A 27,031-nucleotide genomic window follows, 5' to 3' on the forward strand; every position below is an offset into this window, starting at 1 on the left:
TTGCTTGCTAGGCTGCAACTTTTTATTGATAGAATTGAAAAAGGTAATATTCAAATATAAAGTTTTGATATCCTTCTTCCCAGCAGTGCACAACTTTTTGATACGGTGCCCATCAGCAGTTTTGCTCTTCCACGTCTGGTACACTATTCTCTACATGCTGTCGTAGAAGAGTGAGGCAGCTGTTGACATGAACAGTGCACTACTGTAGTGATCTTGGGAAACATCCATAAGTCCAAAGTTCGAGCTTTTAATGGATGGGTGCATCAAATTGTTTTGTTTTTTAAGAATTGTGCATGAGGCATTAGTAAACATAGGTCACCAACTTATGAACCAACTTATGAAATTTGTCTATGCATGGTAAATAATTCATAAGTGAATGCCATCTTCAATGTACTGTCAGCAGCAAAAGTTTGCGGGATCTCCAGCGCGTGGCGGAGCGACGCAAAACTGCATTCCAGCGCCATCTGCCGCGATTACGCCCGATGTCGAGGCTCACGGAAATGGCGTTTGAAGCACGCTTTGCGCATGCCTATCCTTTCTTCGCTATCAAGCATGCCTTGACGTTTGCTTCCCCGTGACGTGCTTATCAGACTCAGGGAAACCGCTGAGGCGCTGTGTGATGTTCGCAGCCAGTCCTACTTTGGCTCGCGCGAGGGATCGGAGCACTTTTCACCATCGCAGCAGCCGAAACAGACGCGCAACGACGGTGACACGGCGATTCGTTGCCAGTGGCAATAGCGGATCCCGGCGAAGAACGCGATGAGACATGCCCTATAACAAAGAAAGGACAGGCATGCACAAATAATGGCTAACACGGAAATGCTGTGAGCCTCGACATCGGGCGTAATCGCGGCAGATGGCGCTGGAATGCTGTTTTGCGTCGCTCCGCCACGCGCTGGAGATCCCGCAAACTTTTGCTGCTGACAGTACTTAAAATTTCGTTTTTGGCAGCTGAATGATGGCTGTGGCATCGCATGTATTGAGGTCACTTGGGGCATGCAGAAACAGATTAAAGCAGTTTACTTACTGTCATTTCAACTCCGAGTCCAGGCTGGCAAATGATAACGACAAAGAAGTGATTATATTGCAGTTTTTATTTGCGTCAAGGCTAGTTGTGTTGTCATAGGTACTGAGTGCTCGGTTGCAGAAATCTATACCGAAACAGCTTGTTAGTTATAAATTATATACTGGGCACAGGCAAAAACCATGGGGTGATTCATGTTTACTAGTGTTATGTGCATCATTCCAAACAATGAACACACAACAAAAATTTGGTGTCCATCCCCCATTTTGGTGCATTGTGCAGTTGATATCAGTAGCTGCCTTCATTATTCTACGGTAGCATGTAGAGACTGTTTGACTGATGGTGGAAGTGTAGTGACGCTGGTGTGGACTGCTTTGAAAAGTGATGTGCTCCTGGGAAAGAGGACCCTTTGGAAGTAGCACCTTTCAATTCCCTCACCTAATTGCAGTCACAGCCCAAGAAGCAAAAATTACATAACACCCCCCCACTTCAGTGGGCTTGGCCATTTGGATTGGCACAGTGTTGCTGGCTGATAGTAGCAGCAATGGGAAAGGCTGAGAGGTTATCTGTGTTGAGTCGGTTGATCCTGCCTGGTATCTGTGCCTGTATTCTGGAAGTGTCCACTAAGAGGAGATGTTCACTTTGCTCTACACCGATTGATTGTAGCCCCAGATGTGGAGGTGACACCAGCGTGAGGTCAGCAGGCCTGCCTTTCCTGTCATCATCTTGGCTGAAGCTGCACTTGCCATTGCATAAGTAATTGAAGTGCAAAAGTGAACGTTACAAAACTTGTGTTATAAATATGATTTACGTTAAAGCATTTGAAAGCAGGAACATGCAGCTGTGTCTGATTTAAAAGTGATGGAAGCTGTAGTAACGAAGTGATCCGTTCGGCGTTTTAATCACTCGCCACCACACACATTCTTTTTCTACAACACAACAACCACCATTTATTTACATGGATGAGAAAAGGCGGCACACTCCATCATCGACCACGGCAAGTCCCACAACCACTCACACACACTCCTAACACCCACTGACGCACACTCCCAACCCCGTCTCCGTCCCCACCGCGGCCGTCCCGACCCTCTCCCAGAAAGGGCATATAATCCCCTCCGAGGTCGTCGTGCGGGGAGGTTCGGTGCGGGGAGGTTCGGCGCGTTCGGCGCCCACTGGTCTCAAGGCAAGGGGGTAATGCCCTGTGCAGCTACCACCGTCCGTTCTAACACTCCTCCCCAGAATGCGTGGAGTGCATTCTACAATTCTTTCAACTCCAGCGGGTAAAGGAGCCTTCGGCCTTCGGAGAACTGAGCTGCGTGACACTCTTATCTCGCAGGAACGTACCTTACTGTCCCTGCCGCTGAATACCTTCTCCACTCTCCCGAGCTTCCATAGCAGGCGGGGAAGGGGTTCTCTAACTAGCACCAGCTGGCCGACTTTAGGCGAGGGAGACTGCTCTTGGTGCGTCATGTAAGCTGATCTCAACTTACGGAGGTATTCCGCTCTCCAGGCCTCCCAGAATTGGTTCTGGAACCTTTTGCGCTGCCGCCAAAACGAACGAAGCATCTCAGGGGTCGAAGCAGGCGGCTCCCCATCCGCCGTCGGCAGAGTCGTTAGCTGTCTTCCAAGGAGAACGCTTGATGGGGTTAGGGGGTCGCCCTCTCCGACTTCGTTGTACACATAAGTCAATGGCCGAGAATTCACAACGGCTTCAACTTCGCAAAGGATGGTTGGTAAGTGTGCAGCGTCTAGGCATTTCTTTCCGATCACTTTTCTTAATGCCATCTTCACTGAGCGCACCATCCTTTCATAGAAACCACCCCACCATGGCGCCCGCTCAACAATAAAGCGCCACTCAACTTCTGCACATGCAAAATGGTCCACAACATCTGGGTGGCGCAGCGTCTTCCACAGTTCGGTCAGTTCCTTTGCTGCTCGCTTGAAGGTCTGCGCGTTGTCCGAATAAATGATACGGCACAGTCCCCTTCGTGACACAAACCTTCGGAACGCGAACAGAAAGCTGCTTGTCGACATGTCACTGACAAGCTCCAGGTGCACAGCTTGCGTGACAGCACAAGTAAACAGCACTATGTAAGCTTTGCCCATGCGATTGTCCTCCTTTACATATAGCGGTCCCGCAAAGTCTATACCGACCACTTCGAAAGGCACTGCTCGTGTTGTGCGATCTTCTGGTAGTGGTCCCGTCGGAGCACTTAGCGGCGGAGCACTGAACCGTTGACAAGTTACACAAGCACGCACCACCTTTTTCACGAGCTCTCTGCCGCGCAGGACCCAGTACCTCTCGCGCAGTTGCACGAGTGTGTCCCTTGCTCCGGCGTGCAGCATTTGTCGGTGTGCATCAATCGACAGTAGGGTGGAATACCAATGGTCCTTCGGTTGGACGATGGGGTTCTTTTCGTTAGGTGTCATGTTCGAAGAGCGAAGGCGCCCCTTGATTCTCAACACTCCGTCTGGGTCGATGAAAATTGCAAACTCCCGCAGAGGAGAGCTAGGTGGGACCTTAGTTCCGTCGGTTGCGCAACGAAGTTCGGCAAGAAACGCGGAGCGCTGCACTTCTTTCAACCAATGCGTTCTTGCCTTCTTTATCTCGTCTGCTGTCAAGGGACCCGATCGCTTTTCCATAGAACGGACGTTATGGACGAATCGGAGAATCTAGGCTGTTGTTCGGTTCAACCTTGACGCTGAGCTGAACCTTGACACGCCGAGTAGCTGTGGAGCCGGCATTGTGGTGATGTCGAACACCTCCGCTCTCGGCTCTCTCTCCTCAAGATTGTCGTGAGGAAACTCGCTACGCGTTTCCTGGGGCCACTCTCTCGGTCCTAGCGCCAACCATGTCGGTCCCGTCCACCAAGTCCGCGCGGAGACCAGGCGAGGGGCGGCAATGCCTCGCGTCATCAGGTCGGCGGGATTTTCTCTCCCAGGGCAGTGATGCCATGTCGCGCCTTGGCAGTTACCTTGGATTTCTGTCACTCGATTCTTGACGAATGTCTTCCATCGGCATGATTCGCCTCTGATCCAGTACAAAGCTATCATGGAATCGGTCCAAAAATGAACTTCGTGAAGCTCGATCTCGAGGGAAGTTCGGACGTACTTGCACAGTCGCGAGGCGATCAGGCATGCCATGAGTTCTAATCTTGCCAGAGTGACCGTCTTCAGAGGGGCAACGCGATTTTTGGCGAGCAACAATGTTGTGGTCGTCACTCCATGGTCATCGGTCATGCATAAGTAGACCATGGCTCCGTAGGCTGCAGTGCTGGCATCGGCGAATATATGCAGTTCTCGGTGGGTAGCACCTCCGCGCAATCCGTTGCCGTAGAACCTTGGGACTTCAATTTTTTCCAGCTCCGCCAGCTCTTGACACCATTCGGTCCATTTCGACAGCAGTTCAGCCGGCAGGACCTCTTCCCAATGAAGGTTGAGTTTCCAGATCTCCTGAAGTAATATCTTGGCTCTCACGACGAATGGCGATAAGAAGCCGAGGGGGTCATATAGGCAGGCTGTCGTTTGGAGAACGAAGCGCTTCGTGTCTTTCCTATGTTCAGCGAACCGAACAACATGGTCTGGCGAGAAAGACAGGTTATCGTCTTCGGGTTTCCACGTTATGCCAAGCACCTTGAGCACCCCGGCTACCTTTCCGAGCGATCTTTTGCCGTTTCCATTTTCTTCGAACATTTGTCTCGGTGCCTGACTATTGGAGGCCCATTTGTGAAGCTTCATGCTAGCCTTATCGAATATCAGGTTAGCTTCTTTGTACAACCTTTTGGCTTCATCTTAGCTGGCTGCTCCTGTCAACAAGTCATCAACGTACATCGAATTCTTCAGCGTCTTGGCTGCTACTGGGTGTGCGCTTTCCATCAATCTGTAATGGTGCTGTAAGGTAGCCGCCAACAGAAATGGGCTTGATGTCGTTCCGAACGTCGCCCTTGTCATGCACCACGTTTCCGCCTCTGGTACGGGTTGATTCGGCTGTGGAAGCCTGTTATACCAGAAAAACGGCAGCGCGTCGCGATCCTCTTCCCTGACTCCGATCTGAAGAAAGGCCTTCTCTACATCCGCCACCAACGCTATTTGGTGTGCTCTGAAGTTCAGGAGGACGGTGACGAGATCTGGATTCAGGTTAGGGCCACTTTCTAGGTTATCATTCAGTGACTTTGAGTTAACTCCATGAGAGGAAGCGTCGAACACGACTCGGAGTTTGGTGGTTGCGCTGTCGTCTCTGATAACAACTTGATGGGGCATATAATACACCCTCAGTGGTTCTTCCATTCCTATTTCATGGTCCACCTTCTCAGCCATTCCACTGTCCTGATACAGCCGAATTGCTTGATCGTATTTTCGCATGAGTTCTGGGTTTTTGACTAGTTTCTTTCGCAGGTTATCTAACCTTCGTCGTGCGACATCTTCGTTTGTAGCTGGCTTCACGCTTGGCTTCCATGGTAGGTCAACTTCATACCTGCCATTGCGTGTAGTAATGCTGGTCTCAAACCTTCGTACTACTTCGTTCTCGCCTGGGTTTTCTGCCGGTGTGTCTATAATTCCCAAGCTCTCCAGCTCCCAGAACTGTCTGAGAACAACCGTTGTGTCCTTTTTGTCTACTGTGGCTCACATAACGATCGCCTGGGCGCAACTGAGTACCGGGGAACACAAACTGCTCTTTCCCTGCACCGCCCATCCGAACATCGTCTCTAACGCGGTCGGCTGCCTTTCAGACAACGAATTTGGCCTGTCACCGCTCCCCAGTAATGGTCCGATCCGATTAGAATATCAATTGAGCGATGTTCTAGCTCGTTCAGGTCATCGCCTAAACTGCAGCCAAGGTTGTCTAATTCTTCCAGGATACCTTCGTCTGGGCTAGGGAGATCCTGTTCACAGATGGTGGGTGTTTCGAGAGCGTCGATCTCGTACCTTCTGTTATTTCGCCTGCTTCGTAAAGTCAGCTGAACCCTTCGAAAGGTGCGTTCTTTTTTACCGCCTCCAAACACGCCGACTGTTAGTATTTCGGTACCGAGCAGCTTGCAGTTGAGCTCCTTTGATAGCTGTTCGGTAATAAAGGAGCGCTGGCTACCAGTGTCAAACATAATTCTAGCCAGTTTTCTTTTCTTCTGACTCTCGGCCCATACTGTCACAGTTTGGAGCAGGACCGCCGGTGTCGCGCCACACTGCGTTGCTTGCAGGCTGACTGGACTAGAGCTTTCGTTTACGTCCTTCTATGTCTCATGCGATCAGCGTCTCGCCGGTTGGGAATGAAGCTCGGGTCGCACATCGTTGAGGCATGCCTGCCGCGACACTTGCTGCAAGATAGCATGCTCTTGCACATCCTTGCTGTATGTTTTGGCCTCGTACATCGGAAACATCGGCCGTTCTCCCGTAACATGCGCTTCTTCTCCGACATCTCCCTTGCGGTGGTGCAATTCTCCATTGCATGCTGTTTTGACTTGCACAGGAAGCATTCCACGTCCTTCATTTTGCCATGCAAGGCTGCCGCCGACGAGTGTCGAGGCTTGCCAGGATATGCTGCACTCTTCACCAGTTCATGCGCATGATTGCGGGACATGGACTTACCAGTTGTGTCGTTGTGTAGCTCCCTGCCCGCCCTTTCTCGGCACTCAACTTCGATCCAAAGGAATTCCAGAAGTGCGCGCAGCTCGTTCTTATGCACCGACTCTGTTCCTGTCTCGGAGCTGGTGTCGGTGGTTGAGGCGTTGCCGTTGTTGGAGCCCTCTGCGTCCTTCGAGGCCATCATCCTGTTGTACAGCAGGCTCAGGTCGGTCGGAAGCGCCCGGAGCACAAGAAGGTAGAGCATTGCGCAGTAAGATTCTTCGCCCACACCCAACGCCTTAAGGCCGCGCATGTGAGCCTGAAGGCTGTCATACCAGCGCCGCAGAGTGTGGGCACTGCCTGTCGATGACACCTGTGCGACAGCCATGAGGCCCTCCATCTGGTCCTGGATGAGGATGGCTTGATTAGCGAATCGCTGCTTTAGGATGTCAATGGCATGGTTGTAGCATTCTGCCGTCAGCTGCAACCCCTCGATGGCAGATGATCCGTCTCCTGTCAGTGCAGATCGCAAATACTGAAATTTCTCTGCTGGTGATAGGTCCGAATTCTTGTGGATCGATGTTCCCAATAGCTCCCAAAATGGCTGCCAATTCCTTCTTTCGCCGTTAAATTTCAGGAGTTCCAATTTGGGGAGTCTAGTCTTGGCAGTTGTTCCTGTCGTTGGGCTTCGATCTTCGTTTTATTTAGTGCTGCCCACGTTCGTTCCTTCTGTGCTGCGTTTTGCTGCAGACTTCAGCTTGGCTAGAGGAGTCACGATCTTGTCGCCGTATTTGATGATTGTTGCAAACTCAGCGTCGGCTTCCTGTTCGGTGATCAAAGGCTTGATCGCGGTGTCTACATCGTTCAGTCGACGTTGAGTCAGTTGCAGATGTTCGATAATAACCTCCAGATCCTGGGCGTTCGGTGCGGTAGACTTCAGCAATGCTTCTGCCTCACCAACCAGACGCGTTGCTTGAGTTCGCAGGGCCTTCCTCTTTCTCTTCGAGATCTCCATGTCTTTCGATGAGTCGATCTTGGTGGTCCGTTGATGCTGCAGAATCGTCTCCCGGGTTTCGGCACCAGAAATTAGTGTAGTAACGAAGTTATCCGTTCGCCGTTTTAATCACTCGCCACCACACACATTCTTTTTCTGCAACACAACAACCACCATTTATTTACATGGATGAGAAAAGGTGGCACACTCCATCATTGACCTCCCAGAAAGGGCATATAATCCCCTCCGAGGTCGTCGTGCGGGGAGGTTCGGCGCGTTCGGCGCCCACTGGTCTCAAGGCAAGGGGGTAATGCCCTGTGCGGCTACCACCGTCCTTCTAACAGAAGCTTCTATACAACTAATGTGATTCGTGATGACGGTGGCAGTATTTGTCGTTTCTTTGGAGCAAGAGGGCATGGCCAGTGTAAGCCATTGGTATTTGGACATGCCCACTCAATGAATACTTCTTGAATGTGGGCCTTGGTCACCACAGATTTGTGCATATTTTGGCTCTGCCTGCCAGTGTGAACCTGTAGAACCATGTGGCTGACCTGCTCCAAAAAGAACGGTGGCGCCGTAGATAAGCAGCCGGCTAGCTCTTTGTGGAGGTAAAGCTTGTGTCCCAGAAATGGGTTGGAGAAATTAATTCCTTATCCGTTATAGATTGCATGTGTTCCTTCTTAAAGGGCCGCTGTCCAGGGGTCTGGACATTTTAGACAAACAAGTCCACTGCATATATGAGGCATCGAAGATAACCTTTGAAAAATTAGTACTAGAGCCATGCACGTCCCAAAAAGCTGTAAAAATTCAGATCAAAGCCCGTTCGCTCTTTCCTTCGAGAAGCAAACATCCTCATCCTCTGCTTTGACCCGAGGAGCAAAATAGAGAGGGTGTTGGGAGACGCCCCCCCCCCCCCCCCCCCCCCCCATAAAATATCCCGGGTAGCAAAAAGCAAGAAAAGAATCCGTTTCGAGGCGGGGTCACGGCATAGACATGGTATGTGCTCCACCAGGCACCATGCCTCCCGCTAACTCGGTGGTGTTCTTCGGGATGTGGTGGCCTCACTGTTCTAAAAAGCATGCATAAGCTTGTGCTTCTGAAATTGCTGCACACACACCAGCTTTACGCAGGCTGACTAGGTTGCATGTGATGTGATGGACACTTTGTATCTCGTATATTGGTAGCAACTTGCTGTGCTGCTTTCCATTGAAATACTAGTGTTGCTTGTGAAAGCGGTAAACTTGTTGTGGCTGGCGGAGAATTCATTTCACTCGGCGTACTTTCCAAAATTCAAAGGGGCTTTGCTGATGTTTTCTGTCTTCTGTAATTTTCTAGCTTATTCAAATGCTGTTCTTTGTAAAAGTGGCATATTTTATTCTTGGGACACTAGTCTTTCGGTTAGCGAGACCTAGTATTCGTGACTAGAGTTCCTTTGAAAATTATCAAAAAAGCAGCCAACTTGTCAGAATTTGAGACATTTGAAGCGGCTACGTGTTCCTGTGGCTGTTTTTAGCATGGCTGAGTAGCTGTGAGATGTCTGCTCACATGATTCTGGTTTGCTGTAGTGATTGGTGTATTGATGCATTTCTCCATTGATAGAACTAAACACATATCGTGATTCTAACACGTCTTCAGTTGTAATGCTCACCCATTTTTCGAGGTCAGAAAAAGAAAAAGTGCAATCATTTTGGTTGTAACGCGCACCAGATTTTCATGCATCGATGAAGAAATTTGCACGTGAGGCTGCCCGATTGTCACTTGCCTTTGTACACTGGATCACCTGCAGACCTTGGAAGTGCGCCAAGATGCTGTGCTCTGATAACACCATGGCGTGTTTACCTTTGAGGGAAGGGCCAGTGTTCAGTGGTGTGCTCAGCTAACTTGGCAGAGCGTCAAGATGCTTGTGCGCCCTGTACGGGAGCAGCGGTGGCAGTCAGTGTGTCAGTGTATGTGTCAGTGTGTGCTTGAAAGTCCCCGCTCGCAAGGTCGGCATTTTCTTTTTTTTTTTTTTAAACCCGGCGTTAGTGAATTCGGCGCATTTTCACAACTGACATTTGCATGTTGGCTCAAGTGCTGGTCGGAGTCTTGTTAACGGGGCACTTGAGATGCTCGCGAAGGCCCTCAGCACCAAAGAGTGTGGTAGGCAATATCAATAATATCGATGTGCAAGAAGTACCAAGCCGCCATTTTTGTGATGTCGATGGCAATAGCATGTTGCTGGCATAGTTTCATTTTTGTACTGGATTTAATTCGAATTTCGTTTTCAGGCGATTTTTTCCAGGAAAAAGATGTGTGTTGGAATTAAATAAATATGGTACTATTTGGATGAAAGTTTGTGCTATTTCTTTATGATAAGCCACAGCCATTTATGGTTACAGTTTATTGTTGGAAGCTCAGTATGAGTGGCATATACTGTAGAAGTGCCCAGTAGAACACAAGATAGAAAATGTTTTCAGCTTGCTCATATATCTTTATAGTGGCATTCAAGGCATGCTCGTGTTGTAAAGGTCTGAGTTTGACCAAAGCTTGTCAATGCTCTTGTTTTTTTTTTTCGTTGTAGCTGCAATGACTGGAGCACCACCTGTTGTCTCAATGCTGCCCTCCTGGGCTAGTCAGGATGAGAACAGCAACACGAGCATGGGTTCCATGGGCTCAATGGGGTCACTAGAAGCTATCAACACGGGAGAGCGTCGCCGAAAGCGAAGAAGCCGCTGGTGCTGTGATGAGAAGGAGAAGGTGTTCATCCCTGGAATGCCCACTGTGCTCCCTACAAATTTGGATCCAAACCAGGAGCGGGCCTATCTGTGTAAGTTGGTTTTCTCTCTATTGCTTATGTTCTTCAGGAACGTTGGTGCTTAAGGGTGTTGAATTGGGTTTTGTAAAGATCCACAGGAAAGTGTAGTGCCTGCACATTATTTTAGATGTTTGATTTAAACGTGTTATTAGGTGAAAAAATAATGTCATGGAAAGCATTGTTCATCACGTGTGGTTGAGATTCTCCATTTCCTAAGGACATGCCTGAGATGAGGTTCATCTCTGCTTTTGTTCTGTGCTTCCGTTAACAGGTTGTGTGTTCTTTGTGGTTTTATCAATTATGTGTGCTCTAATAGGTTTGCTTGGTTTTACGGATGTGTAATTCAGAAGTGCAGCTGACAGAGGGGCCAGTCCTGGTGTGGCTACGAGGCAAGAGCAGTGGGTTGCACATTCTCCAGCATGCACAGTAGTTTCAGCTGAAATGAGCTTGCTGATAATACAGCATAATGGGAAATCTCATTTTGTTAGCACTGGAGCCCTTGTAAATGAGCCAAGTTTTATTACTAAACTGTCAGCATCTCCTGTATGTTTCAAGACCATGTTTAGAATTCTTTTCTAGCTTCTTCTTTTTTCTGGTAGCAACTAGCAGCATGGCATTTTATCTCTATAAACAGCTATTTTTTGTACTACAACTGTGGCTTGCTTTGTATAGGCAGCTTTGTAGCAGGTAGTTTTGTAAAAGTATGCTATCAATGCGTGATGTGTTGCATATATATCTATTTACTTTTTGTCTTTTTGCATTGATTGTAGAGTGCCAGTCTGTTAATACAGTAAGGGTTAGTTCTTGGTCTGCTGTATTGCTAAGGAAGTGGTGGAAGTGTATGTTACGAAAATTCAGCATTATGTTACTAGGTTTTTGTGCACACATGAGCCACTTGCTCCTGAAGGTGCAAAGCATTATGGTAGGGTAGAGCAACTTAATGCATAGTTCATTCATTGTGAGGCATCTGTTCCTTGCCCAGACTAAGCAGTTAACTACTGACGGTGCACAGCACAGTTTCTGAGCCTTGCCAGCCGAGCAGGTTTTGAGGCCTGGAGGCTAAGGGTGTGGAGAGCAGCATTCTCTGCACCTTGTGCACTGGGCTACATGGCCCTGCTGCTGGCCAATCTTCCCGGTGGCCTCTGGCATGCCCCAGCAAGGTGTGTGCAGGGGCCAGTCGCTACCTGACTCCAGGGATGTGGGGGTGTGGCCGGGCTGGCCCTTTTGATTGGGCTGGACCCTGGTTTAATTGCTGGGGGGCCCCGCCCCTTCTTTCTCTAACCCCATCTCTTTCAGTGCAACTCCAGATTGAAGAGCTCAGCAGGAGGCTGCGCACTGAGGACCTTGGCATCCCCTTCAACCCTGAGGAAAGGTTTGGACCTGAGCTGCCCTGGCTGCATCATCTAATGCACTCTTTTCTTCCCCCCCCTCTGCGTGTGTGCTCGTCTCCAAGGATCACAAAGGCTAAAACATGTTTTTTCTTCCTCTCCTCTTTGTGCTGCTCTCCCACACGTCGCACACTGTGGTGCGGATGAGATGGGTGGCCCAGTGGCAACCTCCACTCATCCTAATCACAAGGCAGCCTGTGCTGAGTGCAGTGCAGCTGCAGTTGTGTATTTCTTATGGAAGTGCCGCCACATGCCTGACACGTGCCAAGGGCATTTTAGGTTGGCACGATTTTACGAATTTAGCTGTAACACTCCTAATATTGGTGTTAGGTACTTCCTTAACTTGGGAGGCTCATTTAGTGGTGTCGGAACTTGATTAGGCAAATATTGTAGCCCCGTCCTATTGTTAAAGGGAAGCGATTTGAGAGCGAGCATTTTAGCCACAAGTTGTAGGTATACATGATTAATAAATGTCCTTGCTGCATAGGCATTTTCAATGGCAGTTAGGTGGTCTTATATGGCAGCTAATGTCGCCATTGGGCTCTCAGTGAAAATTGAATTCAACAGAAATCAACAATTCCAGTAGAACAACAGGTCAACAAACATCCTGAGGGTCAACAGTCCTGCCATATCGACTGACTTGGCGACATTTTCACCTACTGTTTGTTCTATCATTGCATAAAGCACTGCTGTACAGACACTATTCTGCAACATTCACGAAACAAATCTGTGTAAATGTGGAAACTCTTGGATCCTGTTGGCTTAGTATGGTGTCCATTTGTAGTGTAAACAAAGTGCCAAACTTATTCAGTAATTGCAGTTCAGTAAATTAAATGTGTCAGAATACTGACAAATTTTTATTAGTGGGTTGCATGCTCTAAGAGTTAGAACTGGATTTTGTGGGGGAGTGCTATGTAAATGTGAAAAACTGCCAGTCAGAAAAAACTAGTGAGACACGCCAGTCAGCGCCCGAACGGCGCGACTGGGTTCAGTTGGCTGGTTGATGCAGGCTGGCGCGAAGCTCCGAAAAGTGAAACCGGAACTCTGCAGTGCAACTGTTCTTAGAGGCGAGGCTGTCCATTCGTCGTCACGCCTGCCGTTGCACGCACGTTAGAGGTGTGTGAGCGACTCTGAAGCATGGAATTCAGTTTTGAGTAAGGTTATTTGGATGATTGCTTGCCGCACTGGGCATACCCGGACACAGCCTTCTTATTGGAGCCCGTTCGAAATAACCGGTGTGAGACCCGCAGCGTACAAGTTAGCAAACATGCGATGTCATACGCTACATGGGTGTTGGCCTGGACCGCGCTGGCAGTTCGAATGATCCGTATATTCAAATTAATGGTTTTTAAATTAACAAGCTTTTACTGTATTTAATAGTGGCCTGATGTGCCCTGACTAAGTGTATCTTAGTTAAGTGTTGCTTTTAATGCCCACTGTCATAGCTTCTGTCAGCAGCAGCATGGGTTGGGCTGAATCCTGTTGAGTAACGGTAATTGTACAATTATAATTGCTCACCAAAGTATATGTTCTGCTTACTTATTTACTTATTTATAGGGATTGAGAAGATTGGATATAACAACAAAGTGGTGCATTCAGATTGTGTGACATTGTTAACTTCATCTAAACTGTGCTGGTTGTTGGAAAGTTGCTTCTGAAACCTTAAAATTGCAGCGTGTGCAATGAGGACATAGGAAGGAAATGACACTAGCACATCACTGTTCTCATTGTGTTCTATAGTTCATTGTGAAGTGACGGATGAGCATAAGACTTCTATCTCTAATTTTTAGTACTAGACAGCAACTTGGTATGTTTAAATTGTGCTTACTCTATAATGACAAATATAAAGAGGGTTTTTTTAAATTTAGGTTCTGCTCTTGTGTTCCTTTAATGTTCACACAATAGGCCAATTTTGCTGCAGCGTTGCTCCAGCTGCTCAAGCGTCTTATCCTCTCAGAAGGAAAAGGTGCGAAAACTAGAATGAAAAGCTGCTGTAGGGTGATGCTCTTTTTTTTTTTTTTTCAGGTTCCTTTTTGCCTAACCAGCTTTTGTTTTTGTATTCTTTCAGGCTGCTTATCTAAGTTTTGGTTTCAGCGGTGGTAACATGAATTTGTCCCATCAAGATTTTTTTTTTCCCACTTATGTGTTTGCCTCATATTTTTTTGTGTGAAGTACATTATCAGGAAGGCAGTTTAGCGCACTTCCGTTGTTCAAATGCAGTTTGCAACAAATGTCACATCCTTCTTCAAGGTGTTTGAATGGTGAAAGGATTAGTATTCTGGGTGCATGCTGTCATTGATGCAGATGTCTGTTTTTCATCTGACATCACTTATGTACTAACTTTAACTTATCAGCATGTTTTTCAAACATGTTCAACAACAGTTGAACACTATTTGAACACTATTTGTGGTTGTTTAAAGAGCAAGAAACAGCTCTAGCAAAGCCATGTGTTGGTATCTGTGAGCACAGGTCTTGACATTGAACACTGCAGCTTTACTAGATGCCTGTTGAAAATGTGGGAAGCCGAGCAGTGTGGTGCTTTATAATTGCTTGCTTGTTGTTTTAATGCTTCACAAAATGCGTGCACCTCTTGTTCTGTTCTTTCGTAGGTCTCCATCTCCGGAGCCCATTTACAACAGTGCGGGAAAGAGGCTGAACACACGCGAATATCGAGTGCGCAAACGATTGGAGGATGAGCGGCATGTGCTCATAACAGAAATGTTCACCATCAATCCAGATTACAAGCCACCATCAGATTACAAGTAAGCAAGTGTTATCAGTGTTTGTAATGTTGCATGATAATAGTTGTAAATGCTAGTGATAATTGAGTTAAATTACCAGCAGTGTGCACCATACTAATATAGCTTTTGTCTGCCATAGTTGTTGATTGGTATACTATGTAAAACTCTTGTGTCGCTTTGTCCACAGGAAAACCCTGCCATTTTAATGTTGGAGTTAGAGATTGTCACCTGTTGGACGGGGTGGTCTTGTGGTTTGGTGTGACACATTTCTTTGCTTAAACTTTTTCACAGAACAAATTCTCACTCAAGTAGGTCGAGAAGGGCGGAAGGAGGAAGAACAAACTTCCATTTGTCATATGACAGAGAGGGTAGGTGTTAGGGATGAGGTTTAGACAAGCGCGTGGGCCGTCTTGACTGCACTACGTGGCCTGAAGTTCATGCTTCTTGACGACCTCCACGACCCAGTCACCCAACTTCCCCTCTACCCCCTAAATAAGCTTATATATAGAATGCCGGTTGAATGTGCTAGGTATGTATAATTAGTGCATCTCTGTTCCATAGTTAAGCAGTTGTCCGCAAATTGTGTTGTAGCGTAGAGGTGTGATGTTAGCATCCAAGCATTTTTTTTTTATATGCACTACAAAGTTGGCAGGGTCCGGAGCCCTTCCTTTAATGCCCTTCATAGTGCAGCCACTATAAGTGGGTGTTGAATTTGCATCACTGTGCTGAGCAGTACACTGAGATGTTTAGTAAATGTTTAGTAACATGGTAGCATTGTAGCAGATGGCATTAAATCCACCTGAGAATGAGTTCTGTCAAACGCATAACATCATCTGGTTTTGTGTTATGTGCTGACGTGAGCTCACTTCAGTCTACCGTTGTATTTCAATATTTGTCTACATATTGCTGGTAAATATAGTGATATGTGCAAGTGGAGGCACTTAACCTTAGGTATCTTAGGTGTTTAGCAGCTGTTTAACCTTATCGCATGGCTCTGGGCTTGTTTGAGCATGCTAAAGACCACAAGCAGCCGAAGCACAATTAAAACCACCACCGCCATGGTAGCTCAGTGGTTATGGTGCTCGGCTGCTGACCCTTGAGACGTGGATTCGATCCCGGCTGCGGCGGTTGCATTTTTGATGGAGGTGAGACGCTAGAGGCCCGTATGCTGCGCAATGTCAGTGCTTGTTAAAGAACCCCAAGGTGGTCAAGATTATCTGGAGCCCTCCACTGTAACATCTCTCATAGCCTGAGTCGCTTTGGGGCATTGAACCCCATAAAACCATATCAAACCAATACCCAAACCATCCCGGCTATGGCGGTCGAATTTCAATGCAGGCGAAATTCTAGAGGCCCATGTAGTGTGCGATGTCAGTGCACGTTAAAGAGCCTGAAGTGGTCGAAATTTCCAGAGCCCTTCACTACGGCGTCCCTCTAGCCCAAGTTGCTTTGGGATGTTAAGCCCTGTAAACTAAACTAAACATTTGGTCTGAATTGTCCAGCCTGTGAGTGGTGTTATACTTAGGTATCACTGTTTCTCTTTACCGTCGATGTTAAATCAAGAACCAGGAAATTTTTTTTGCTTCTGTCATCAATCATCATGTGTAGCATCATGCTGTCTGCAAGGAGTATCTTTCTCAACTGTACATCCTGAGCTTGGAAGTGAGCAAATCTTTTGTTATCTCGTGGTTCTTGTTGCATTGGTGTGTTTGAACATGCTCATACATATTTGCAGACCACCGCTGGTTCGTGTGTCTGAGAAAGTGATGATTCCACAAGAAGAGCACCCAGACATCAACTTCGTGGGTTTGTTGATTGGCCCACGGGGCAACACACTCAAGTCACTTGAAAAGGAAACTGGTGCCAAGATCATCATTCGGGGCAAAGGCTCTGTGAAGGAAGGCAAAGTGGGACGCAAGGATGGCCAGCCATTGCCCGGTGAAGATGAACCTCTTCATGCCTTTGTTACAGCTTCAAGCCAGGAAAATGTTCGCAAAGCTGTGGACAGGGTAAGAATATCTTGCTGTTCACCTTGATGTTGCTTTGCTACTTTGTACTGTGTGTGCCCAGTGTTGATTCTTCGAATGAGAATAATTTTAGTGTATCATGGAGTGCCATTGGTCATGCTACGTGAACATTGAGCTGTGGTTTGGTGTGATTTTTGCAGTTTTCTTTAATGCAGAAATGCTGTCTCTGTAAGATGCAGATGTCTCTGTAAGATTGCGTCTGTAAGATGCAGTGGCAGAGGTGAAAATTCTGGACTCCTTGGTACTGTGATATCACATTGTGATGTGGCTTTGTAGAGTCACTGTCAACCCTGACATACAGTTAAACCTGGATATAACGAAGTTGAAGAAAGCTCCCGATTTTTCGTTACATGCAGGTTTTCGTTACATGCAGGTTTCGCGTGAAGGCTCGTACGAATGATGCAGAAACGAAATCAAATAGCCCACAACACTATGCCTACAACACTGTTTATACCTCATTATCACAATTGTTTTTATGACGTGACACGACTGTTCTTACGTCGCCGCGCACGTGAAAGTGCGTGGCGCGAAACGACTGCACCATGTGTCTGCGCACAGGCGACTTGGTGTAGAGAGAGGAACTCGAGTCAGACGCAGCGGGAACGCCCGCATGCTCTGCCGAAGCGCGATTGGTGGCCCCGAGAGGGACCGTTGAAAAAAAAAAAGCTGCCAAAGCAGCTTTGAGCGAACGGGAGGAGGAGAGGCGGCGTTGGGCGAGGAGTTTTTTTTTCACGGATCGGCCGGTGAAGGCAGACTTCAAATATTTTTTACACTGAAAAATTGCGTAATTGCTGCCTGCTTCTTCGGCACAAGTGCAGGCAGAACACGCCGCTCCAAAGAAGCTAAATCGTGTAGAGCTCCTTCATCGTCGCGCGAGCCGACGAAACGGCGCATAACGTCCATTGCGTTCATCACCTCCTTTGCAGTAGGCACGTCACACGGATCTGCATCGCAAGCACCATCACCACCATCATCTTGCACGCTTTCAGCTAGTGCTGCATCAGTCATTTCCTCTGTAGCCACGGCGGCGTTGTCGGCAAACAAAAAGTCATCCAGTTCAACGTCGTCGGGTACACCACCGTTAGTGCGTAGCTCGTTCCACGCTTCGGCCACATCGGACGGAGTAGAAACGTCTTCCTCGTCATCGGCACCAGCCTGTGCGTTTTTTGCTATTCCGGCCTTTAAAAAGCAATTCCTAATAACCTCTGCCCTGACCTCTTGCCAGGAGGCAGCAAGCATCTCGACTGCTTGATAAATATCAATTTTCATCTCTCGTTCCAGCCGGATGTCGAGAAGAATCTTCTGGATTAGTCGGCGTCGGTAACAGCATTTAAAACTGTTAATGACCCCTTTGTCAAGGGGTTGTATTAGGGACGTGCAGTTGGCCGGGAAGTAGTGCAGTTCGATGTTCGAGAGCTGCAGACCTTCGACGTGGTGCGCCGAGCAATTATCCAGCAGTAGGCAAACTTGACGGCCTTGCCGCTTGACGTCCTGGTTAAATTCCTTTAACCACTCTGAAAATATTGCCCGAGTCATCCACGCCTTGGAGTTCGCCACATACTTGACGGGCATACGCTTCGTTCCCTTAAAGCACCTGGGACGGGCACTTTTGCCGACAACCAGCGGGACTCGCTTGTCTGTGCCGTCGAGGTTGGCGCACAGCAGAATCGTTATGCGGAGCTTGCTCTGCTTTCCGCCGCGGCAGTCATCGCCTTTTAGTGCTAGCGTGCGGCCCGGAAGCATTTGATAAAACAGGGCTGTCTCGTCGGCATTGTAGACCTCGGCCGCCTCGAAGCGACTAAGTATTCCAGGCAGCTTGTCAGCCACCCATGAAGCAGCAGCATCGCTGTCTGCGGAGGCAGATTCGCCGCTGATTACTCTCCCGACGACACCGTGTCGGCTCTTGAAACCCTGCAGCCACCCGTTGCTTGCCTTGAAATCGTCATGGCCCAAGATACACGCAAAGTCCTTTGCCTTCTGTTGCAAAATCGCGCCACTAATGGGCACATTTTTGGCTCGCGTGTCCAAAAACCACGTGAACACTGCCTTGTCCACATCAGCATATGTCGACGTCTTCAGCCTTTTTTTCTTCGAGCTTGTTCCCGACTCCACTGCGTTTCTGATGCTGTGTTCCGCACTCAAAATCGTTGATAGGGTGCTCGCTGGAATGCTGAAACGGGCGGCAATGTCCTTCTTCTTCTCGCCCGCGGCGACTGCATTTAAAATTGCAAGTTTGTCTTCGAAAGACAAAACTTTTCGTTTTCTGGCAGCAGAACTCATCACGACCAACCGACGACGCAGTTACAAGCGGAGACGCACGACTACACGCCGACGGTAGGCCTAGCACCTCCAAAACAAGTCAACGAACCAGCACGAGAGCACAGCTGACAAGCGCAGACGCAGGACAAACACAAAATGGCGAATGCAACGCGTCGTCTCGTCGGTCTCGTCCTCCTTGCCCCTCTCGTTCTCCTTTCCCCCTCTCCTTCCTTTGCCCTGGCACGGCCGGTCTCGAGGGGGGCGCGCTCGCTCTTTAAAGAGCGCGCGCCCCCCTCGAGACCGGCCGTGGCCCTGGTAATGAAAGAACCGTCCATCAGCGTTGCTTTTAAAGTTAATTCTTACACATAACTGTGTCTGAGCCATTGAAACAAATGGAAATCACAAAATAAAAGTGCTTGTCCTCAAATCCATACATAAAAAATGCAACAAAAAATCAACCGCCGCTACAAATGCCACCTGGTGCCACGCTACACAAGCAAAGCCTGAACAGGCTGCTACGTTAGCCACGGGGCGGCGCTAGCCGCGCGCTAGCCGTCGCTATCATCATCATTGCTAAGTTCGCTTGGTCGCGGCCAGTCGCGGTGATCCCAGGCGTTCGCGTAGCTGTTGGCTCCGTACAATATTAATATTCACTAATAAAGTGCATTTATTTGGTCGAATTTTCCTTAAAAGTGCGAAAAGTAATGACTGATCAGCTTTGCGAGTTCGTTACATCAAGGTTAACTGCCGCAACGTCTTCGTTACATCGAGGTCGAAAATACATGGGCTTCAATGGGGGCAGCGTTGGGGAATTCAAAAATTTCGTTAAATCCAGGAATTCGTTACATAGAGGTTCGTTACATCCAGGTTTAACTGTACAGCCATGCAAGGTGTAGTACAGTTAATGATTGCATCATCTGGTGCAAAAGCTTATGGTCCAGTGCACTGTTCGGATGAATTGTGTGGTGAACTGTAAACCTCTTCAACATATGGTATGTACCGTATATGTTCGTGTAATAGCCACAGTTTTTTTTTTTTTTGCGGTTTGGCGGGGTGTGGCCTTTACATCGGTCATGTATTTTTCCGTAAAATTTTTCAGACTGTAGCAAACCCTTGATTATGCATCCCCATTTTGTGCTGCAACATGCATTTTTATGGTGAAATACAGTTAAACCTGGATATAACAAAGTTTTAAAAAGTCCGGGATTTTTCGTTACATCCAGGTTTTCGTCACATGTAGTTTTCGCGAGAAGACCCGAAATGGCAATGCAGACTGGAAACCAGAATAAGAAATGAATGTAGGTGAAATCACCTTGAAAATGTTTACTGAAAACCTCATTATTTGATGTCTGATAGCACGACTGCCGCAGCAGCTGCAGCCACCTTTGTTGTGGCTCGCGCAGCACTGCTACGAGTGGGAGGGGGAGAGGGGCAGGGGCACCGCGAGCTAGAGGGGAGCGCGCGCAGTCGCGTCGCCGCCATAGACCACCCTGCCATGGCCATGGAGGTACGGAGGCACATTTTTCTTCCCGCATGTTCCCTTTTTCGTTTTGGCCGCCGCTGTTGTCTCAAGAAATGGACTCTTCACCTTGCTTCGCTTAGGCCGTCCATAAGGTCATCGCCATCAGCAGTGCGAGGGAGGGCGAGGGTAGAGGAGGCTATGGTGAGGAAAGCAGGGTTGGTGGCAGTCAAATGCTTTGCTGTCTGTGCTAGTCTTAGTTTGTTGTCGTCCCCGTGTGCTTTTTGCTGCTACGGTCGTGGTTACTTAACGCAAGTCACCTTTCTTGGTTGTTGCGTGTTTCACCAGCATGTATACTGTGCTGCTTTTGAGTGTGTAGCGTGCTGTGCCTGCGTGTCTTGCCACCGCATCGTGTGCTACTGCGATGATGACACCGGGAAAGCGGCCGAAGTACCAGGCGAAAGACCTAGCTACGAAAGTGGAGATATTGAATGCACTCAAGAATGGCATTTTATGCCGTGACTTAGACAACCTTGGCCACATACGTCAAAAAAGGGACGCCGTAGTGAAGGGCTCCGGAAATTTCACATGGGCCTCTATCGAAATTCAACCGCAGTGGCCGGGTCAAACCTGCGTTGTGTGAGTCAGTAGCCGAGCATGAAAAATGAAGTATCTTGGAGGTGTTCTGCAGTGAAACCTTCAGTACCAAATGAAAACTACTACGGATGGCGGCCTACCTGGAACTCGGAAGAAGCTGTACTGCGATGGATTGCAAACGCATGGGAGGCCTATCTCCCTGTGGGTAGGTCACTAATTTGTACCCAGACTGAAAGGTTCACCGCGAAAATGAACATTGAAGATTTTAAGCTTCCGAAGGTTGGCTCACTCCACTCGTTTCCGAAGGTTGGCTCACCCTTGCACAGCAGAAAAATGCAGCACGGAAAGAGTTACCATGCTACTTGCCATCAACATGACGGGAGCAGAGAGTTTGCCACTCTTAGTGATTGAGAAAGCGCAGAAGCAGAGGGGCTTCAAGAATGTGAGGCACCTTCCTGTCGATTACCCAAGGCTTGAGTGACAGTGAACATTTTTAGTCCTGGCTGCATCAATTTGACTGGTGTTTTGGAGTCGAGAAAATGGTTGTGGACAACTGCAGTGCTCACTGCAAGGTGTCGGGTCTTGAGTGGATCAAGCTGGTGTTTCTCCCTCCATATGCAACTGCAGCCCTACAGCAAGTGCGTGCTACAGCGCATGCTTTTGTGTATGGAAGCTGGGAAGAAGTACCTTCTTACGCTCCTCAGTGCTTTGAACATTCTGGTGCATGAATTGGCCAACATACCTCCAGCAATCATAGCAAACTGCTTCCGGCAGAGCGGTTTTGTGCCATCGGACTGCTCTGCAGATGAAATACCATCTGAAACAGCTGATGCAACTGCAGCCACAGAAGATGACAGCTGTTTCGACAACGTCTTACCTTCTTCCGTGTAGTCCAAAAGTTCAGTTTTTTGGACTAAAATAGATGCCAGCAGTGCTGTGTAACGGTTTTCGACCAAAAGTTCATTTTTCGGGCAACTGTAGACCCGAGAGGGCATTGCTGTTGTAACTGACCTGTTCTTTGCGGCATTAAGAAGCGCCACATTGGATTTAAATGGAGTCAGTTGGACGGACTGGCTTGGATAGGCTTGGGTGGGTATTTGTTATGCATCATTGCCACTAGGCACACTTCGTTGCTGTCATTGCCATTAAGGGGGCCTATAAAGAAAAGCGCGCGATTGCATTGAAAATGGAGCAGCTGTGTCATCTACTGTGGCATAGACGATTCTGCTCATGGTATGAGGCAGATGGTAGGGGGAATTGCATACAGAGGCGCTCATTTCTGTTCACTTCTTACTTGCTTTTTCTTTCTTTGTGTGGGTTCCCTCGTCGGTCTTTGCGACCATTGTTACCCCCTTGAAACAAAACTAGTATTGCCTCGCGCTGTGCATGCTTTCGTTCGTGGCATTTCAGCGGCTGTGTTGCACTGTCTGGTATCATGACGTGAAGTGGTGTAGATATGACAAAAGTGTGACTGTGGGGAATGGTGAAGCTAAAAATTTTTAAAACCGGTTTTTCACAGAAAGGTCTTTTTTTTTTTTTTAAGTTTATGGATTTTTCGGACTGTTCAATTATTCAGACCATTATCTGATTCCTGCTAAGTCCAAAAAATTGGGTGGAGAGTGCAAAATCACTCTGTTCTGCGGGATATGAATCCCTGATGTAGACAGGAAAAAATAACGTGTCTTTTCAGATTTTGTCTTTTATTTGACATTTAGGTCTTATGAATTGCTTGCGCAGTTGTCAGTGGGCTTTAAGGCAAGGCTGCGTCTCTTCCTGGCCTATTTGCTTGTAGCTGTGCTGAAAATGTTTACTTCTTGAAGTGGTACTTCATTAGGTACCACTTTGTGGGCTTTTTTTTTGTGATATTTACGATGTTCATTCCAATTGATGTGTGATCTTGCGTTGCAGATCAAAGAGATAATCCGGCAAGGTGTGGAGGTGCCAGAGGGCCAGAATGATCTCCGTCGTATGCAGCTGCGAGAGCTAGCTCTTCTGAATGGCACCTTGCGTGAGAATGATCTCTTGGGAGGACCTCGATGCTCCAACTGCGGTGCACCAGGGCACAAGGCGTGGCAGTGCCCAGACCGGCCCAACATCACCAATAATGTCATTTGTGCCTGCTGCGGTGGCACTGGACACATTGCACGCGATTGCAGAGAGCGGGGCAAAGGTGGTGGAGGCTATGGAGGTCGGGGTGGCTTTGGAGGCGAAGGCGGGCCTGGTGGGGCCCAATCCAAGATAGATGAAGAGGTGCGTAGGTTTTCTTTTCATGGTATCATAGTCCAGCAGCTTCTACTAGTCAGCCTCATGTAGGCATGTCTTGGGATGCTTTCTTGGAAGCTGTGAAAAATTTTCGAGGGTTCCATTCCTAAGAAGTCACTTGTGTGCTCATGCTGTGAGCTTATGGTGTGAGCTTAATAATAATTTTGTATGCATGTTCTGTAGTGGTCGATGCAGTATATGAGCAGATGCAAGTCAGCATGTCACTACGACAAGAGTTTAACATTTTTGGAGTTGGTTTTTTTTGAAAAAAAAAAAAAGGAAGGCTTTTGTTTAGCTTTTTTTTTCTCATAAAATTGATTCTTTGGACTCCTTACTTAACATGCATAAGAATTATCAGTTTATTGATATTCATTGACACTGGCTTCTAGGAGTTCTAAATAATGCTGGAATACCCTCAGGAGTCAGTTAGCAGTCGAGTCTTCATGATACAATTATGGCTGATGCGAATTTTGATATGGTGTGAACTCATAAAATTCTCTGTGTGCAATAAGCAGAATTTCTCATGTTTGGGATACTTTCCTGTGTCACTACGAGTTATACGAATTTGAGAGCCGCAAGGGCAGCCATCACGACACCAGTGGTGCGATCATTAGTCATGCAAGATGCACTGCCAGCACTGAGTGATTTACTGCCCACACACTCGACACCCATGCCATGATCGGCAGTCGCCCCATTCGTTGGCAGCCAATGTTCCTCTATTCATTAGCAAATGGAACTGCAGTAGCCAAATAGAATAGATTTATATATTTCTGCAAACATGATGCACATTTCAGTGTGAGCAAACAATTGTTTGTACAATCTTCGTCAAGACTGCAGCCACCAAATTTGCACTTGTGCAAAATGGGCTGGGTGCCCGGTGTTTGTGAATTTTCAGTGGGCCAGTTTCCTGAACTATAGTGCTGTCAGTGAATTTATGATCTTAAGTTTTTCAGTCTGGCAGCATCGGCTTACGTAATGCAGTAGATTAGGATTTTGGTGTCAGTGCACATTAAAAAACCCCAGGTGGTCGAAATTATTGCATAGCCCTCCACTACAGTGTCCCTCATAACCCATGTCACTTTGGGACGTTAAGCCTCATATGCCATATCATACTTTCGGTTTGGTTTATTGGGGTTTAACGTCCCGAAGCAACTCAGGCTATGAGGGACGCCGTAGTGAAGGGCTCCGGAAATTTCGACCACCTGGGGTTCTTTAACGTGCACTGACATCGCACAGCACACGGGCCTCTAGAATTTCGCCTTCATCGAAATTCAGCTGCCGCGTCTTTCGGGTCAGCAGCCGAGCGCCGTAACCACTGAGCCACCGCGGCGGGGCCATATCATACTTTCCTTAATTCTTTCTTAATCAGGGTGTTGCAGGGTTAACATGTGACTCAGTGAAGTGGATGACACAGGCAGTTACAAAACAGTGTTTAAATTGTGCACAGTACATTGTAGGACCTCGTGCACTGTTTTTTGTCATGGATAGCAACTGATTTGGCAATGTTTGCACCTTATTTTTATATGTGCATAGTAGCTGCATTGCACGATTTCTTTTCGTTTACATACAGTACAGTGCCATCCACTTATAACGATATTGAGAAAACTGGAAAATTCAATCGTTAAAACTGATTATCATTATATCTGGACCGGCAGAAAAAAAAAAAAACACTCGCATATTCCCCCACGCAATGTCGCCACCGCCACTGGCACTTCTGCTAAGGGCACAGTCTTGGTGCTCTGCCAAGTCCACCGAGTGAGCCACCTCCGCCAGAGCTCCCATCAAAAGATAAATACGCCGCGATATCAACGCGCTGCCAAGCTCTACGCTATGGACAGCGTAAAACAGAAGAATGCACTAAGAAAAGCGAACGCTTTAAAAAAAAGTAGGTGGCTCGGTGGTCATGGCACTCGGCTGCTGACCCAAAAGACGAGAGTTCGATCTCAGCCCCGGCGGTCGAATTTTGATGGAGGCGAAATTCTAGAGGCCCGTGTACTGTGCAATGTCAGTGTGTGTTAAAGAATCCCAGGTGGTCGAAATTTCCGGAGTACTTCACTACAGTGTCCCTCATAGCCTGGGTTTTTTTGGGATGTTAAACCCCCCTAAACCATAAACCATAAATTCTTTAAGAGGAAAGGGAGGCGGGTGGGCTCAGAGATATTGCCTTGTGCATAGTCACATTGCCAGTTCACGAACACACAAATGGGCTTCCGGAAATGGCGGAAACTACATTTATGTGAGGAAGAGTTGCATGACAGCAGCAGCTAAGCAGGCTCTTCCTTCCTCCCTCCAGCAATTGTAGTGATGATAGCGCTTGCTTCCCAAGGTGGTACACAATGCCTCACCGATTTTGGCACACCGGTTAGTTTGCAGAGTTTTCACGTGATTCGCTATGAAGTATTTTATTTTTTATCAAACTTGCAGCCTAATTTTGGCCTGAATCCTATTGTGTCCGTTATTTCGCTGATAATTTTGTCGTGCACGGTTTATTTTTACATTGGAGGTCTAAAGAATTTGTTCATTATAAGCGATATATTGTGATATCTGGTATCTAGTATTGTTATAAGTGGATTACATTGTAGCTGTGACAGGTGTCTTAAGTTTGTGGTGCTAGGGAGCAATAATTTGTTTTTTTTTTTTTTTTTTTGTAATGATAAATTGCTAGCTTCAGTTTTTAAATGGTGGCTTGTTCTGTTTTCGGTGCAGTATATGTCCCTGATGGCTGAGCTTGGTGAAGGTCCGCCGCCACCGACCAAAACTGGAGGGGATGACACGAGCAGCCGTAGTGGTGGTGGTGGTGGTGGTGGTGGTGGTGGTGGTCCCCAGCTGGGTGGTGCACAGGGACCAATGCGTGCAATCATGGCACCGCCACCACTGACTGGAGGGAATGCCCCCCTGAGCATGGTAAGAGGAATTTTCTAGGCTGTGGCTATGTCCCTGTAGGTGGCCCGGTCTGGGAAAGCTAATTGCATTTGGTGCCTTTGGCCTCAGTGTTCAAATGTGAGCTGAACGTAACAGCTGCAGTGGATATTTCATTTCACTGCACCGTGGCATCATTCTCGACTAAAACAGTTTACGCAGTAAACTGCGTTAAGTAAACGGGAAAAATATATCTATAGTAAATATATAGTTCAGTATGTATATTTCATGGTCAACTGCACTTGGTATATGAAGTAGAAATTGCATGTGTTTATTAAAAAGATTTACGAAGAGTTTGATATAGCCAATAATTCGTAATATTCATGTTCGTTATTCGAGGATTGAGTGTATCACTAGAGTACTGCATTTGTACAAATATAATGCAGGTTTCATGAAATTATCTGCTTCACAATTCAGCTTACACTTTATTTGAAACCAAGGTTTGAATATAAAGTGAATACTTTTACTTGTTCTTTGAGGTACTATCGGAAACAAAAGTGGTATACTCCACGCAGTGGGAGCCCGAACAAGAGAAAACTGCGGCATTTTGGCTAGCTAAAGCACGAAACATTGAAACGAGCCAAGCGACATGCCTGCTGACAATAAAGGTCACGCATTGGCTGTCTTGATCCCAGATGCCGCCTGTAGATGGTGCTGCAATGCAGTTTTCCGTTGCTCTGGCTCCCGCCGCGTGGAGTACACCACTTTTGTCCCCAATAGTACCTGCATTTGTTAGGGTGGGCAAGTAAGGTAAAAAAAAGTGCTCTGCCCGCATCAACAATGGCATAGCGGGCTCAAAATACCTATAACGACATCAACCACCATGCTTGTGAGCTGTGAGAAGTGAACTTTTTGCTGTTTGACGCAGACAGTAATGTGGCAAATAAAATTTGTTCTGTGTATTACAACGGTCACCCAAAGGAGTGAGGTTGCGCATACTTCCAGGTCCACATCGCAGCTTGGCGCATTCGGCTTTGTCTGTGGTATGCACTTACCGAATATGTGAGT

General features: G+C 47.5%; 1 protein-coding gene across 3 annotated transcripts in view; it reads left to right on the forward strand.

The window, feature by feature from the left end:
* LOC149353163 (uncharacterized) overlaps positions 1-27,031 on the forward strand; it is a 50,877-nt gene that overhangs the window by 14,121 nt on the left and 9,725 nt on the right. For all 3 annotated transcript variants that reach the window (XM_089582355.1, XM_089582353.1, XM_089582354.1), the window contains exons 2-7: positions 10,138-10,383; positions 11,668-11,743; positions 14,369-14,521; positions 16,236-16,509; positions 22,751-23,092; positions 25,811-26,008. In XM_089582355.1, coding sequence (XP_089438481.1) covers positions 10,138-10,383; positions 11,668-11,743; positions 14,369-14,521; positions 16,236-16,509; positions 22,751-23,092; positions 25,811-26,008 — 1,289 coding nt within the window. The remainder of the gene's footprint in view (positions 1-10,137; positions 10,384-11,667; positions 11,744-14,368; positions 14,522-16,235; positions 16,510-22,750; positions 23,093-25,810; positions 26,009-27,031) is intronic.

Source organism: Amblyomma mixtum, chromosome 3, assembly GCF_055824585.1.
Source record: "Amblyomma mixtum isolate Tamu chromosome 3, ASM5582458v1, whole genome shotgun sequence".
NCBI lineage: Eukaryota > Metazoa > Arthropoda > Arachnida > Ixodida > Ixodidae > Amblyomma > Amblyomma mixtum.